This window comes from Dipodomys ordii, unplaced genomic scaffold (assembly GCF_000151885.1).
Source record: "Dipodomys ordii isolate 6190 unplaced genomic scaffold, Dord_2.0 Scaffold7, whole genome shotgun sequence".
NCBI classification, from domain to species: Eukaryota; Metazoa; Chordata; class Mammalia; order Rodentia; family Heteromyidae; genus Dipodomys; species Dipodomys ordii.
Genome location: NW_012267223.1, coordinates 19,517,308 through 19,530,143, shown reverse-complemented (window position 1 = coordinate 19,530,143; position 12,836 = coordinate 19,517,308). Strand labels below are relative to the sequence as shown.

The window sequence follows — 12,836 nt, the reverse complement described above, 5'->3', positions numbered from 1 at the left end:
AATCATTTGTATCTATGCTTTTTGTTTTTTGTTTGTTGGTTATGGGGCTTAAACTGAGGGCCTAGGTGCTGTCCCTGAGCCTCTTTGTGCTCAAGGCTAGTGTTCTACAACTTAAGCTACAGCATCACTTCCAACTTTTTCTGTTGATGTGGTATTGAGGAATCGAACCCAGGGTTTCATGCATGCTAGGCAGGCACTCTACCACTAAGCTCCATTCCCAGTCCACTTCTGGTTTCTTGAGTGGCTAATTGGAGATGAGTCTCTCTGGGACGTTTTTTGCCCTGGCTGGCTTTGAACCACAACCCTTAGATCTCATCCTCCCAAGTAACTAAGAGTACATGTATGAGCCACTGGTACCCAGCAGCATCTATGTTAAGGAGACATGTGGGGGTGACATAGGTCTCTGTGGGATGGAGGCCGTGGTTCTTTATCATTTCCTTTGATGACTCCCCTTGGATGTGACCTTAGCAGTCAGGTGCTGGGGAAGGAAGACAGAGAACACATCACCCTCAATTGAATTCCATCACCCTCTATATCATCTTAGCTTGGGCTTCTTCTGGACCTGGGAAGTTCCATAGCCCAGTGGCTCAGAGAACAGCTTCTTTTCGGTCCTCCTGCTTTGGTGGGCTGGCCTGTCCCTCTGTGGGTTCTAATGACCTGCCAGTCATCACCACATCACCCACTGCTTTCTTCCTTTTGAAAATTTCTTCCACCCCAGGCTCACCCACAGCCCTACAGCCTTTCGTCCTGGCTGAGTCATTCTGTCCTGGATCCTTCCTCTCCTGCCCACCCCAGACCCAGCCTTCAATATAACCAGCCAGCCATTGAGTGGAAATGGGTGGGGAACAGAGGGGCTGATTCCAGATATGAAAATTGACCAAGGCAGCCATGGTGAGGTTCGGAGAAGAGAACTGAGAAGAGGAAACTTTGTGCTTTTGTGTTTGTGGTGACTCTGGATAGTCTGGTAGTGCCACACATAGGCGTGCTAGAGTTTCTATATGGAGTGTGTTGTCAGTGTGCCAACAAATATCTAACGGGATGGTAGAGGAGAGGCCGGGCCTCTGCGGGTGTGTGGGTGTGTATTAATTGCTGGTAATCCCTACTTTTCTGGGTGCGATTAGTTGATTATTATAATTAAGATAACTTGGGGGGAAGCTCTGTTATTAAATAGCTCCATTGCATAGTGTTTGTCGATGTGAAGTTAGGGGATGGTAAAAACTTCAGTTCCATAGAGTCTTCATGGGTTCCCTGCCATTATTATTTCTCCTTCACATGTTCAACTCTGAGAACTTGTTTAGATGTGTAAAAATATGTTTTCTATGAGGGCTAATGGTCTTCATTTTTTTTTTTGAGGCAGTAAGACAGCTTGCCTTTTTTGTGTGGCTAATGGCAAGTGGCTGTCTATGTTATAAGTCTGGAGTTGATCCACTTGCAGCTTTTTTGGTAGTTAGTTTAGTGGAGGTAAAAGTCTCACTAACTTTCCTGCCTGAGTAGCCTCCTGAGTAGCTAGGATTATAGGCATGAGCCATCAACACCCAGCTTCAGACATACTTTTTTTTTTTTTTTGGCCAGTTCTGGGGCTTGAACTCAGGGCCTGGGTAATGTCGCTGAACTTCTTTTGCTCAAAGCTCACACTCTACCACTTGAGCCACAGCGTCACTTCCAGCTTTTTCTGTTTATGTGGTAGTGAGGAATCGAACTCCTGGCTTCATGCTTGCTAGGCAAGCATGCTACCACTAAGCCACCTTCCCAGCCCCTTACATATACTTTTTTTTTTTTTGGTTGGTTTTGGGGCTTGAACTCTGGGCTTGGGCACTGTCCCCGCACTCTTCAGCTCAAGGCGAGCGCTCTACTGCTTGAGCCACAGTCCCACTTTCGGTTTTCTAGTAGTTTATTGGAGATAAGAGTCTCACAGTCTTTCCTGTCCGAGCTGGCTTTGAACTGAGATCCTCAGGTCTCATCCTCCTGAGTAGCTAGGATTACAGATGTGAGCCACTGGTGCCCAGCTATACTCTTAAAAGGTGGTCCCAAGCTGGGCACTGGTGGCTTCTGCTTAGAATCCTAGCTACTCAGGAGGTCGAGATCTGAGGATTATGGTTCAAGACCAGCCAAGGTAGGAAAGTCTATGAGAATGTTATCTCCAATTAACCACCAAAAAGCCAGTAGTGGAGCTGTGGCTCAAGTGGTCAAGTTGTGACAATCTTTATTGGAAAAGCTAAGAAATAGTGCCTAGACCTATGATCGACAAAACAAAACCAAAACAAAACCTACCCATTTTAGTTTTTTTATTAAGTTTTTGGCAATGCTGGGGTTTTAACTCAAGGCCTTATGCTTGTTAGGTTGGTGTGATACTATTGCATTTTTAGCCCAGTTTTCCATTTCCAATGTGGGCAAACCTGAATTGTGACCCACCTACTTCAAGCTTTGTGCCATTGCTGGGAGCACAGGTGCGTACCATTGCATCAGCTTTTCCCAACTTTAGAGAACCTTAGATGACAGGCATGCACCACTGTATTCAGTTATGGATTACGAAAACGTCTACTTGGACTAGCCTAGAACCAAAATCCTGTTCTTAGCCTCCCAGGAGCTAGGATTATGGGCATTGAGCTACCGGTGCCTGGTTTGGTTTGCTTTGGTTTATTAATTTAATTTTTTTTTGTCAGTCCTGGGGCTTGAACTCAGGGCCTGAGCACTGTCCCTGAGCTTCTTTTGCTCCAAGCTAGCACTCTACCCCTTGAGCCACAATGCTACTTCTGGCTTTTTCTATTTATATGGTATCAAGGAATCAAACTACTGGCTTTATGCATCCTAAGCAAGCACTCTACCACTAAGCCACATTCCCAGTCCAATTTAATTTGTGTGTGTGTGTGACGGTATTAGAGCTTGAACTCAGGGCCTGGGTGCTGTCCCGTAGCATTTTTGATCAAGGCTGGCAGCTCTACCACTTGAGCTGCAGTTCCACTTCCCACTTTTTGTTGGTTAATTGGAGATTAAGTCTCTTGAACTTTCCAGGCTTGTTTTGAACCGATCCTCATATCTCAGCCCTCTTGAGTAGTTAGAATTACAGGCGTGAGCCACAGGCACAGGGGCTATCTTATTTTTTGAGACAGAATCTCACTGTGTAACACAAGTTGGCCTCAAACTCTCCACCTTCTTGCTCCAGCCTCTCAATGTGCTAGCGCTTCAGGCACTAACCACCACACCTGGTTCTCCTTGTTCTTTTAATTTTGCAAATTGAAGTATGTGCCAGGTGTTTAGGATCTGGTGGGGTGGTATCATGGCTCTGAGAATCCCCTTGTGGTGGGTTGGCCCTTGGGAGCAGCAGAGCTCTTGGACGCTGAGGCTTTGGGGGTGGGTTCAAATGTGGCCCTGACCTATCTCCATTCCCTTCCCAGCAAAGTATCATGTAAATTGGGGGCTATTTTGAGTTTCAAGCTGGTGATGCTTCGTACCTTTCAGAGTGAAACCAAGAGCTCTTTCTCTTCTCTTCTTTTTGCCCTTCTTCTCCCTGCCTTCTTCATTTCCCATTGCTTGTAATAAAAGCAAGATGGAAGCTAGGTCCCGGTTGGCTCATGGTGGCAATCCTAGCTACTCACAAGACAGATCTGAGGATTGATTTGTAAAACCAGCCCAGGCAGACAAATTGGAGAGAGTCTTCTCTTCAATTTGCCAACAGAACGCCAGAAACAGAAATATGGCTGAAGTGCAGAGTGCCAGCCTTAAGTAGAAAAACTAAGCATGAGCAGGAAATCCTCAGTCTCAGCCCCAGTACTAGCGCGTGCACGCGCGTGTGCACACACACACACACACACACACAGAAAAAGAAAAAGCAAGACCAACGGATGGAGACCACAGCATAGGCTCTGCAGATTGAAAACCCCACTTTATTCTCTCACCAGAGAGTTGTCACCAAATCTCTCTCCCATCTTTAGTATTTTCAAGTATATAACATTTTATATATCAAGGTATGGTTTGATGAGTTGGTGGTATGTAAATAGAGGCTCAAAGAAATATATTCTGGAGCTGGGCGCCAGTGGCTCATGCCTATAATCCTAGCTACTCAGGAGGCTGAAATCTGAGGATCGAGGTTCAAAGCCAGTCGGGGCAGGAAAGTCAGTCCATGAGACTCTTATCTCCAATAAACCACTAGAAAACCGGAAGTGGCGCTGTGGTTCAAGTGGTAGAGCACTCACCTTGAGCTGAAGAGCGCAGGGACAGTGTTCAGGCCCAGAGTTCAAGCCCCACAACCAACCAAAAAAAAAAAAAAAGAGAGAAGTATATTCTGGAACTAGGGATGTATGGCTCAATATAGAGTGTTTGCTTAGCATGTAGAAGGCCCGGCTGGATTTTATACACAGCACAAAAAAACAAACAAATAAACAAAAAGTGAAACTGGGTGTCAGTGGCTCATACCTGTAATCCTAGCTATGTAGGAAGCTGAGATCTGAGGCTCACAATTTGAAGCCAGCCTAGATAGGAAAGTAAATGGGACTCATGTCTAACCACCAAAAAGCTGAAGTGGCGCTGTGGTTCAAGTGGTAGAGCATCATCCCTGAGCCAAAAAGCTAAAGGACAGCACCCAGGCCCTGAGATCAAGCTCCAGAACCGGCACTGAAAAACACACAAAAATGATTCTATTTTATTTATTTATTTTTGTCGGTCGTGGGGCCTGAACTCTGGGCCTGGGCGCTGTTCCTCAGCTCTTCAGCTCAAGGCTAGTGGTTTACCACTTGAGCCACAGCGGTACTCCCGGCTTTTTTCTGCTTATGTGGTGCTGAGGAATCGAACCCAGGGCCTCATGCATGCAAGGCAAGTACTCTACCACTGAGCCATCTTCTCAGCCCCTTTCTAATTTTTTATTCCTACAAGTTTGGATAGGAAACAGTTACAATATAGGAAATATTTGATGACCTTACACTGTTCTTAATTGAGTTGGTGAGAAAAATGGATTGGAAAATTCCTACCACTTTTGAATGCTCAATACCTAATCCTTAACCTTTGATTCCTTCAGTCAGCAGGCCCATCAAGCCCCTGTGACCCAGAGCCAGGAACCAGAGCTGAGTCCTCTGCTTAGGGTCCTCCAGAAAGACCAGAGAGCTTGAATATAGTTCTGGGCCTGGAAGATAAGACCTTCTTGGATGGAAGTGGGCCTGGAAAGAGATGAGCTACGTTTTACATGGTTTGGGCTCCTAAATAGCTTGCAGAGGCAAGGTAGACTGGAGTTATTTATTGATATTTACAGGTGAGGAAGCAAGCAAGTTTTGTTTGGAAATTAAGTCATCCAAGACCAAGAGTCTGATAAATCTCTTTTTCTCAGCCCAGGTGTCTGAGGAGCTAGGAATGTAATAACGCCCTCCTGGGAAACTTTTCAGGGTTGTCAGGGGGTACCCAAAAGTTTGCCTTGGCCCCTGAAACTCTCCATGCCCTTTGCTTCCTGACTCAGGGATGGGTGCCTTTGTATTCTCCAGGGCTCTCATGGGAACAGGGGTGTGTGAGATGAATGCATGGTTTTTGTTGGGGGAGGCTGGACTCAGGGCCTCAAGCTTGCTAGGCTGGCACTTTACCACTTGAGCCACACCTCCAGCTCTGCTTTTTGTTCATTACTTTTGGAAATGGAGTCTATCAAACTTTTCTGCCAGTGCTGCCTTCAAGCCTCAGTCCTCCAGATCTCAGCCTCTTGAGTAGTAGGATTGGAGGCAGCACTCAACTTAGGGATGAGAAACATTTTTCTTTGTTTTGTGTGTGTGTGCCAGTCCTGGGCTTGAACTCTGTCCCTGGACACTGTCCCTGAATTTTTGTGCTCAAGGCTAGTGCTCTACCACTTGAACCACAGCTCCACTTCCAGCTTTTTTTTTATAGTTTAGTGGAGAGAAGAGTCTCATGGACTTTCCTGCTCGGGCTGGCTTTGAACAGTGATCTTTAGATCTCAGCCTCCTGAGTAGCTAGGATTTTAGGTGTGAGCCACCAATACCCAGCTTGAGAGGCATTTCTGATGAGAGTTTGTCTCAGCTGTTTTGGCAACCCTCTTTTTCCTGCCCAGCTTTTAGGAGAGATGCTCAACCACTGGAGCTGGTGATGGCCCTGTTAGTGAGGAGGCGGTAGCCCTAGTGATGTTGCTGGTAGAGGTAGTTGTGATGTTTGAAGGCAGTGGTTGTAGTGATGGAAGAGATGGTTAGAGGAGGAGGGTTGAGATGGTAGAGGGACAGTGGTAGTGACGGTGATAGTGGAGGTGGTGGTTGTAGTGATGGTAGAAGTGGTAGCTGTAGTAGTGGCTGTGATGGAGGTGGTGTTTGTAATGATCGTGGAGGTGGTGATGTGGTAACGATGGTGGAGGTGGCAATTAGAGGGAGGATGGTTGTGATGGTGAAGACGTAATGGTAGTTTTGGTGATGTGAAGGCAGTGGTTGTAGTGATGGTGGAAGTGGTTAGAGGGAAGGCAGCTGTGATGGTGGAGCAATAGTAGTGATGAGGTAGGCAGTGGTGGTTCACATCTGTAACTCTACTCACTCAGGAGGCTGAGATCTGAGAACTGCAGTTCAAAGCCAGCTAGGCAGGAAAGTCCATGAATTTTTTTTTTTTTTGACCAGCCCTAGGGCTTGAACTTTGGGCCTGGGCACTGTTCTTAAGCTTCTTTTGTTCAAGGCTAGCACTCTACCACTTGAGACACAGCACCACTTCTGGCTTTTTTCTGTGTACGTGGGACTGAGGAATTGAACCCAGGGCTTCATGCATGCAAGGCAAGCACTCTACCACTAAGCCACATTCCCAGTCCCTCCATGAAACTCCTTTTTTTTTTTTTTGGTCGATCGTGGGGCTTGAACTCTGGGCTTGGGAGCTGTCCCTACACTCTTCAGCTCAAGGCAAGCACTCTCCCGCTTAAGCCACAGCATCACTTCCGGTTTTGTAGTGGTTTATTGGAGATCAGAGTCTCACAGACTTTCCTCCCCAAGCTGGCTTTGAACCGTGATCCTCAGATCTCAGTCTCCTGAGAGGCGTGAGCCACCAGCGCCTGGCTCCATGAAATTCTTATCTCCAATTAACTACCAAAAAGCCAGAAGTAGTACTATGGTTCAAAGTGGTAGAGTGCTAGCCTTGAGTAGAAAACTTCAGGGACAGAAGCTAGACTGCTGAGTTCAAGCCCCACAACTGACCAAAAAAAAAAAAATAGTAGTGATGATAGTGGAGGTGGTGGTTGTAGTGATGGAGATGGTGGGAGGATGGTTATAATGATGCCCAAGAGGGAAGAGGTGGTGCTTATCGTGCTGGTGGAGATGGTGGAGGTGGTGGGTAGAAGATGGTTATGTTGGTGGAGGGGTCGTGGCAGTGACAGTGATCATGGAGGTGGAGATTGTGTCGATGCTGCTGCTGGCGGTTGTGATATGGAGGCCATAGCTGTAGCGATAGGTAGGCGGAGATAGTGGTGAGGTGATGGTGGTTGTGATAGTGGAGGCGGTGGTTGTAATGATGGTGATAACAGGGGTAGTGATTGTGGAAGTGGTGGAGATGGGCAGTGTAGGAGAGAACTTCCCTTTCTGAATCTTACTATGGCACAAAAGAGAATACGACAGCACCCAACTCCTTCACTTCTATTTTCCCCAAGAGCCAAGACTTTGAGCATGAGGATTCTGTTTGATATAGCCTTCTTTTGGAAAGATGAGAAGGATCCTGTCCACCTAGGACATTAGGTGATCCCCCATGACCCAGGCCTGGGACAGATCCTACTTCATCAAGTTCAGGAATAGGGGGTAGGGAGGGCCTACAGGTGCGAGCTGTAGGGTAGGTGAGTATTTTTCAGAGTGTGGGAGAGAGTCACTGTAGAGAGAAGGATGGGGTCTGAGGCATGAGGCTCTTTTAGGAACTGCCTGTGGAGAGCTGGCTTGTGTTTGCTCCTCCTGAGGAACACACTAAAGTTTGAGGCAGTGCTGTTAAGTATCTAGCATCTGACCCTGTGAAAGGAAAGCATTTAAAAAAGCCTATGGGCTGGGCACTGGTGCCTTACAACTATAATCTTAGCTACTTAGAAAGCTGAGATCTGAAAATTGCAACTCAAAGCAGTCTGGGCAGGAAAGTCTGTGAGACTCTTATCTCCAATTAACCACCAGAAAACCAGAAGTGGAGCTGTGGCTCAAAGTGGTAGAGCACTAGAGTCTTGAGCTCTGGGACAGCACTCAAGGGCCCTGAGTTCAAACCTTATGATCAGCCACCACCACAACAAAAAGCCTATGGGTTGGGAATATAGCTCAGTGATAGAGTATTTACATAGCATGTGTGAGGCCTCAAATTCTACCCCTAGGCACTGACACATATACACAATGAAAGACCAGCTGATAGTATTGGCTGATTCCTGTGGTGTAACTACTTCTAACATGATAATTTCAAGCTGTCAGAATGATGTTGAACATAGATACTGGGCAATTAGTGTTGAGTGATACCAAGATGAATATAGAATTGCAGGGAAATGCACCACAAACCATTCCCTATAGGCTCACTACACAGATACAATAGCCATAAATAATCTTCATAGCAGAGACAAGAGCAGAGCATACTGGGGAAAAAAAACAGGAAATTATTTCTGAGTATGGATTATCTTGGCTTTTAATAGGATGTACTTAATTGTAAGTTTATGCCATTTTTTAAAAATGATGACTGTGCTTACCAACTGGCCGGTAGACTTCTTGAACATTCGCCAGATGGCTCTTGGAGCAGGTGGAAGTGGTTCCGGCACATAGCACGGTGTGAGTGGCCATGGCGCGGGGGCTGATGGGTCCTGGGGTCTCTCTCTTTTTCCCACAGGCGAATGTTCCCATTCCTCTCATTTACTGTGGCTGGACTGGAGCCTACCAGCCATTACAGGATGTTTGTGGACGTGGTCCTGGTGGATCAGCATCACTGGCGATATCAGAGTGGAAAGTGGGTGCAGTGTGGAAAGGCCGAGGGCAGCATGCCAGGTATGTGCCCACCTTGAGGATGATGGAGAAGATTTTCCAGGTGGCACGCCCCCTGGTGGAACCCCTAACTCCTGACACACGGGATTCAATTCTCCTTCCCTCTCACTCCCCCACCTTCCCTTTCATTTCGCTTGTCTACCACCCACCCTGCCTCATTGTCACAGCTCCCACCTCAGGGGTCTGTTTTGTTGTGTGTGAGGGGGGGGCTGTTTACCAAAGAGGTCAACTATCCACAGGGAACCGCCTGTACGTCCACCCGGATTCCCCCAACACCGGAGCCCACTGGATGCGCCAGGAAGTTTCCTTTGGGAAACTTAAGCTCACAAACAACAAGGGAGCCTCGAACAATGTGACTCAGGTAGAACCACCTGGCCCACCCTGAGGCTGAGATCCCAGAAGGTCTTCCTGTGGCCCCTGGGGCTGGCTTCTGCTGCTTTTTCTTCCTCTCTGAACTCTGGCTCTTTCCCACTCCACCTTGAAAAGAAGTTGGGATGGGAGAAGCCGGTAAGGGTCACCTTCAACCAAGCAAGGCCAAGCTTGCTTTGGAGCTTCTTCACTGAATCCCAAACAGCCATGATTTATCACCACGAGGAGCCACGACACTGGGTGTCTCAGGGACTGGATGTAGAATTTCTTCAGGTTGGGAAATCCTGTTAAAAGCACACTTATCATCCCCGGTATCTGTGGCTCATGCCTGTAATCCTAACTACTCAAGAGGCTGAGATTTGGAGGATCACAGTTCAAAGCCAGCCCAGACAGGAAAATCTGTGAGACTCTTATTCCAATTAACCACCAGAAAACCAGAAGTGGCCTTGTGGCTCCAAATGATAGACCACTATCCTTTTTTTTTTGTTGTTTGGTTTTTTTTTTAACTGTATTTTTTTTGTCTTTTCTTTTTTGGTACTGGGGATTGAACCCAGGATGTTGCACTTGCTAGGCAAGCGCTTTGCCACTGAGCTACATCCCAGCCCTAGACCACTGTCCTTAAGTGAAAAAGCTCAAGGGTCAATGCCCAGGCCCCTGAGTTTAAGCCACACAACCGGCCAAAAATAAAAATAGCAGCACACTTATCCCTAAAAAGCACTTGTGTGTGTGTGTGTGTGTATGCAGGTCATAGGGCTTGAACTCTGGGCTTGGGTGCTGGGCATCCTTCAGCTCTTCAGCTCAAGGCTAGTGCTCTACCACTTGATCCACAGTGCCACTTCTGGTTTTCTGTTGGTTTATTGGAGATAAGAGTCTCAGATCTCAGCCTCCTGACTAGCTAGGATTAGGCGTGAGCCACTGGTGCCCAGCTCAAAAGTACTATGTTAATACTTTGGCTGTATAGAGCAGGAAAGGAAGCAAGAGGCTAGAATTGGGCCCCCCAAAAGGTTGGGGACTGGAGTTGGAAGGCCTGGGAGAAGGTACATGACTGGGGAAGAGACATGATGACTTCAGGGTCCCTTCTAGCTTCCCCACAGGGCCAGTGGTTGATGGGGCAGAGAACCATGCATGGAGCATGTGTTGGGCCACTACGGGGAGGGCAGATCCGTACCCCTGCCAACCCCCCTGAGGCATTCTGCTGTCTCTTCAGATGATTGTGCTGCAGTCTCTTCATAAGTACCAGCCCCGGCTGCATATTGTGGAGGTGAATGATGGAGAGCCAGAAGCCCCCTGCAATTCTTCTAACACACACATCTTTACTTTCCAAGAAACCCAGTTCATTGCTGTCACTGCTTACCAGAATGCCGAGGTGAGAGCCGCAATGTTCCTGGGGAGAAACCTCCCCAGATTCAGAAACTTCCAGATTCCCCAGATCTATGGCTCAGGTGACTCTGTTTCCTTTGGTCTAGATCACACAGCTGAAAATTGATAATAACCCCTTTGCCAAAGGATTCCGGGAGAACTTTGAGTCGTGAGTATAATGGGGTTCCCCTCCCCATTGGTCCCTTTATTGGAACCAAAAAAAAAAAAAAAAGAAGAAGAAGAAGACTAGGTGCTGGTGGCTCAGTCCTGTAATCCTAGCTACTCTGGAGGCTGAGATCTGAGGATAGCATGATTCAAAGCCAACCTGGGCAGGAAAGTGTGTAAGACTCTTATTTCCAATGAACCACCAGAAAACCGGAAGTGGGGCTATGGCTCAAGTGGTAGAGCGCTCGCCTTGAGCTGAGTTGCTGAGGGACAGCGCCCAGGCCCAGAGTTTGAGCCCCATGACAAGAAAGAAAGAAAGAAAGAGAAAGAGAGAGAGAGAAAAAGAAAGGGAAGGACTCCATGGGAGCTGGTTTAGCTTGTGACCCCTGTTTTTCTTGCTTCTGGTTTTATTTTTAGAATGTATGCCTCTGTGGATACCAGTGTCCCCTCCCCGCCTGGAGCCAACTGTCAACTGCTTGGAGGAGACCCCTACTCACCTCTCCTGTCCAACCAGTATCCTGTCCCCAGCCGCTTCTACCCAGACCTCCCCAGCCAGGCCAAGGATGTGGTCCCTCAACCTTATTGGCTGGGGACTCCCCGAGACCACAGCTACGAGGCGGAATTCCGGGCCGTCAGCATGAAACCTGCATTCCTGTCCTCTGCTCCTGGGCCCACCATGCCCTACTATCGGGGCCAGGAGGTCCTAGCCCCTGGGGCTGGCTGGCCTATGCCCCCTCGGTACCCTCCCAAAATGGGTCCACCTGGCTGGTTCCACCCCATGCAGACTCTGCCCATGGAACCTGGCCCGGGAGCCTCCGAGGGGCGGGGGCCCGAGGAGCAGGGCTCCCCTTCATTGTGGACTGAGATCACCCCTCTCCGGCCAGAGCCTGGTGACTCAGGACTGGGTGAAGGAGACTCTAAGAGGAGGCGGGTGTCACCCTACCCTTCCAGCGGTGACAGCTCGTCCCCTGCCGGGGCTCCTTCTCCTTTGGATAAGGAAGCCGAAGGCCAATTTTATAACTATTTTCCCAACTGAGCAGATGCTGTGCTGAGAAGACAATGTTCTTAGGTTGGAGGAGGTTGACTCACTTAGAAAACAGGCTGGAGAAACCCCAGCTCCCCTTGGGGAGAGGGGACCCAAGGAATTCTGGGTTCACTCCCTACTTCCTGACCCACAATGAAACGTGACAGGAGTGTCCCCTGCCCCTTTTCCACCCAAACTACAGTCATGTACCTGGTGCTGCTTCTGGTGGATGGCCCTGTGGAGAAGAGAAAATGGAGGAGAGAAGGTTCTGGACCTAAAAGAGCTTTGTGACTTCTAGTCAGGTGAGGTGCTGGGACTGGAGACCAACCCTTCACCTTGGCAGTAACTGGCCCGTTTCATCCATGTGTGTGTTAACCCCTGACCCGAAGAGAAAGACATGGATTTGAGAACAGTCAGCCAGCCAGAGTCAAGGAAGAGGACGCAGGTGACTATGGGGAGCTGGCCTGGGCCCACCTGCTGGGAGACAGGAGTGGGGCACACAGGGGTAGGGTAGGGAGGGGGCGGGGTGGCCACACGAGGTCTCATTTGTGGTGTCTGTGCGCGTGCACGCTTTTTTCTTTTTTAAAAAATTCTTTTGGACAGAGGATATTTATTGTACAGAGAGTGGTGTCTGGATGTATTTCTTTGGTCTTCATCACTTTCTGAAAATAAACATGGAACTATTGAGTGTGTCTTGCTTCCATGCTAGTGTGTGTGTGTGTGTGTGTGTTGGGGGGGGTGACTCACCTGGGGATGGCCAGTTCAGCCAAAGCCATCAGTCAGCTCTCCCTTCAGGGGCACCTGCAAGGAACTAGAAGTGTTCAACAGAGCTAGAGCCAGGCCCGGGTGTGTCCTGCCCTCAGCATTCAGATTGACGGTGTCTGATGATGTCTGATGATCTTTGTTCTAAGGCATCTTAGGACAAAGAGACACCTCAGTTTTTTAATGCACCCAGCCTGGGAGGCAGGGTGTGA

At 48.3% G+C, this 12,836-nt stretch overlaps 1 protein-coding gene across 1 annotated transcript in view; it reads left to right on the top strand.

Annotated features, from left to right (window-relative positions):
* Tbx21 (T-box 21) overlaps positions 1-12,547 on the top strand; it is a 17,864-nt gene extending 5,317 nt beyond the window's left edge. The window contains exons 2-6 of the mRNA XM_013036089.1: positions 8,794-8,948; positions 9,185-9,306; positions 10,522-10,680; positions 10,781-10,842; positions 11,256-12,547. Coding sequence (XP_012891543.1) covers positions 8,794-8,948; positions 9,185-9,306; positions 10,522-10,680; positions 10,781-10,842; positions 11,256-11,874 — 1,117 coding nt within the window. The 3' untranslated portion in view covers positions 11,875-12,547. The remainder of the gene's footprint in view (positions 1-8,793; positions 8,949-9,184; positions 9,307-10,521; positions 10,681-10,780; positions 10,843-11,255) is intronic.
* The last annotated feature ends 289 nt before the right edge of the window (positions 12,548-12,836 follow it).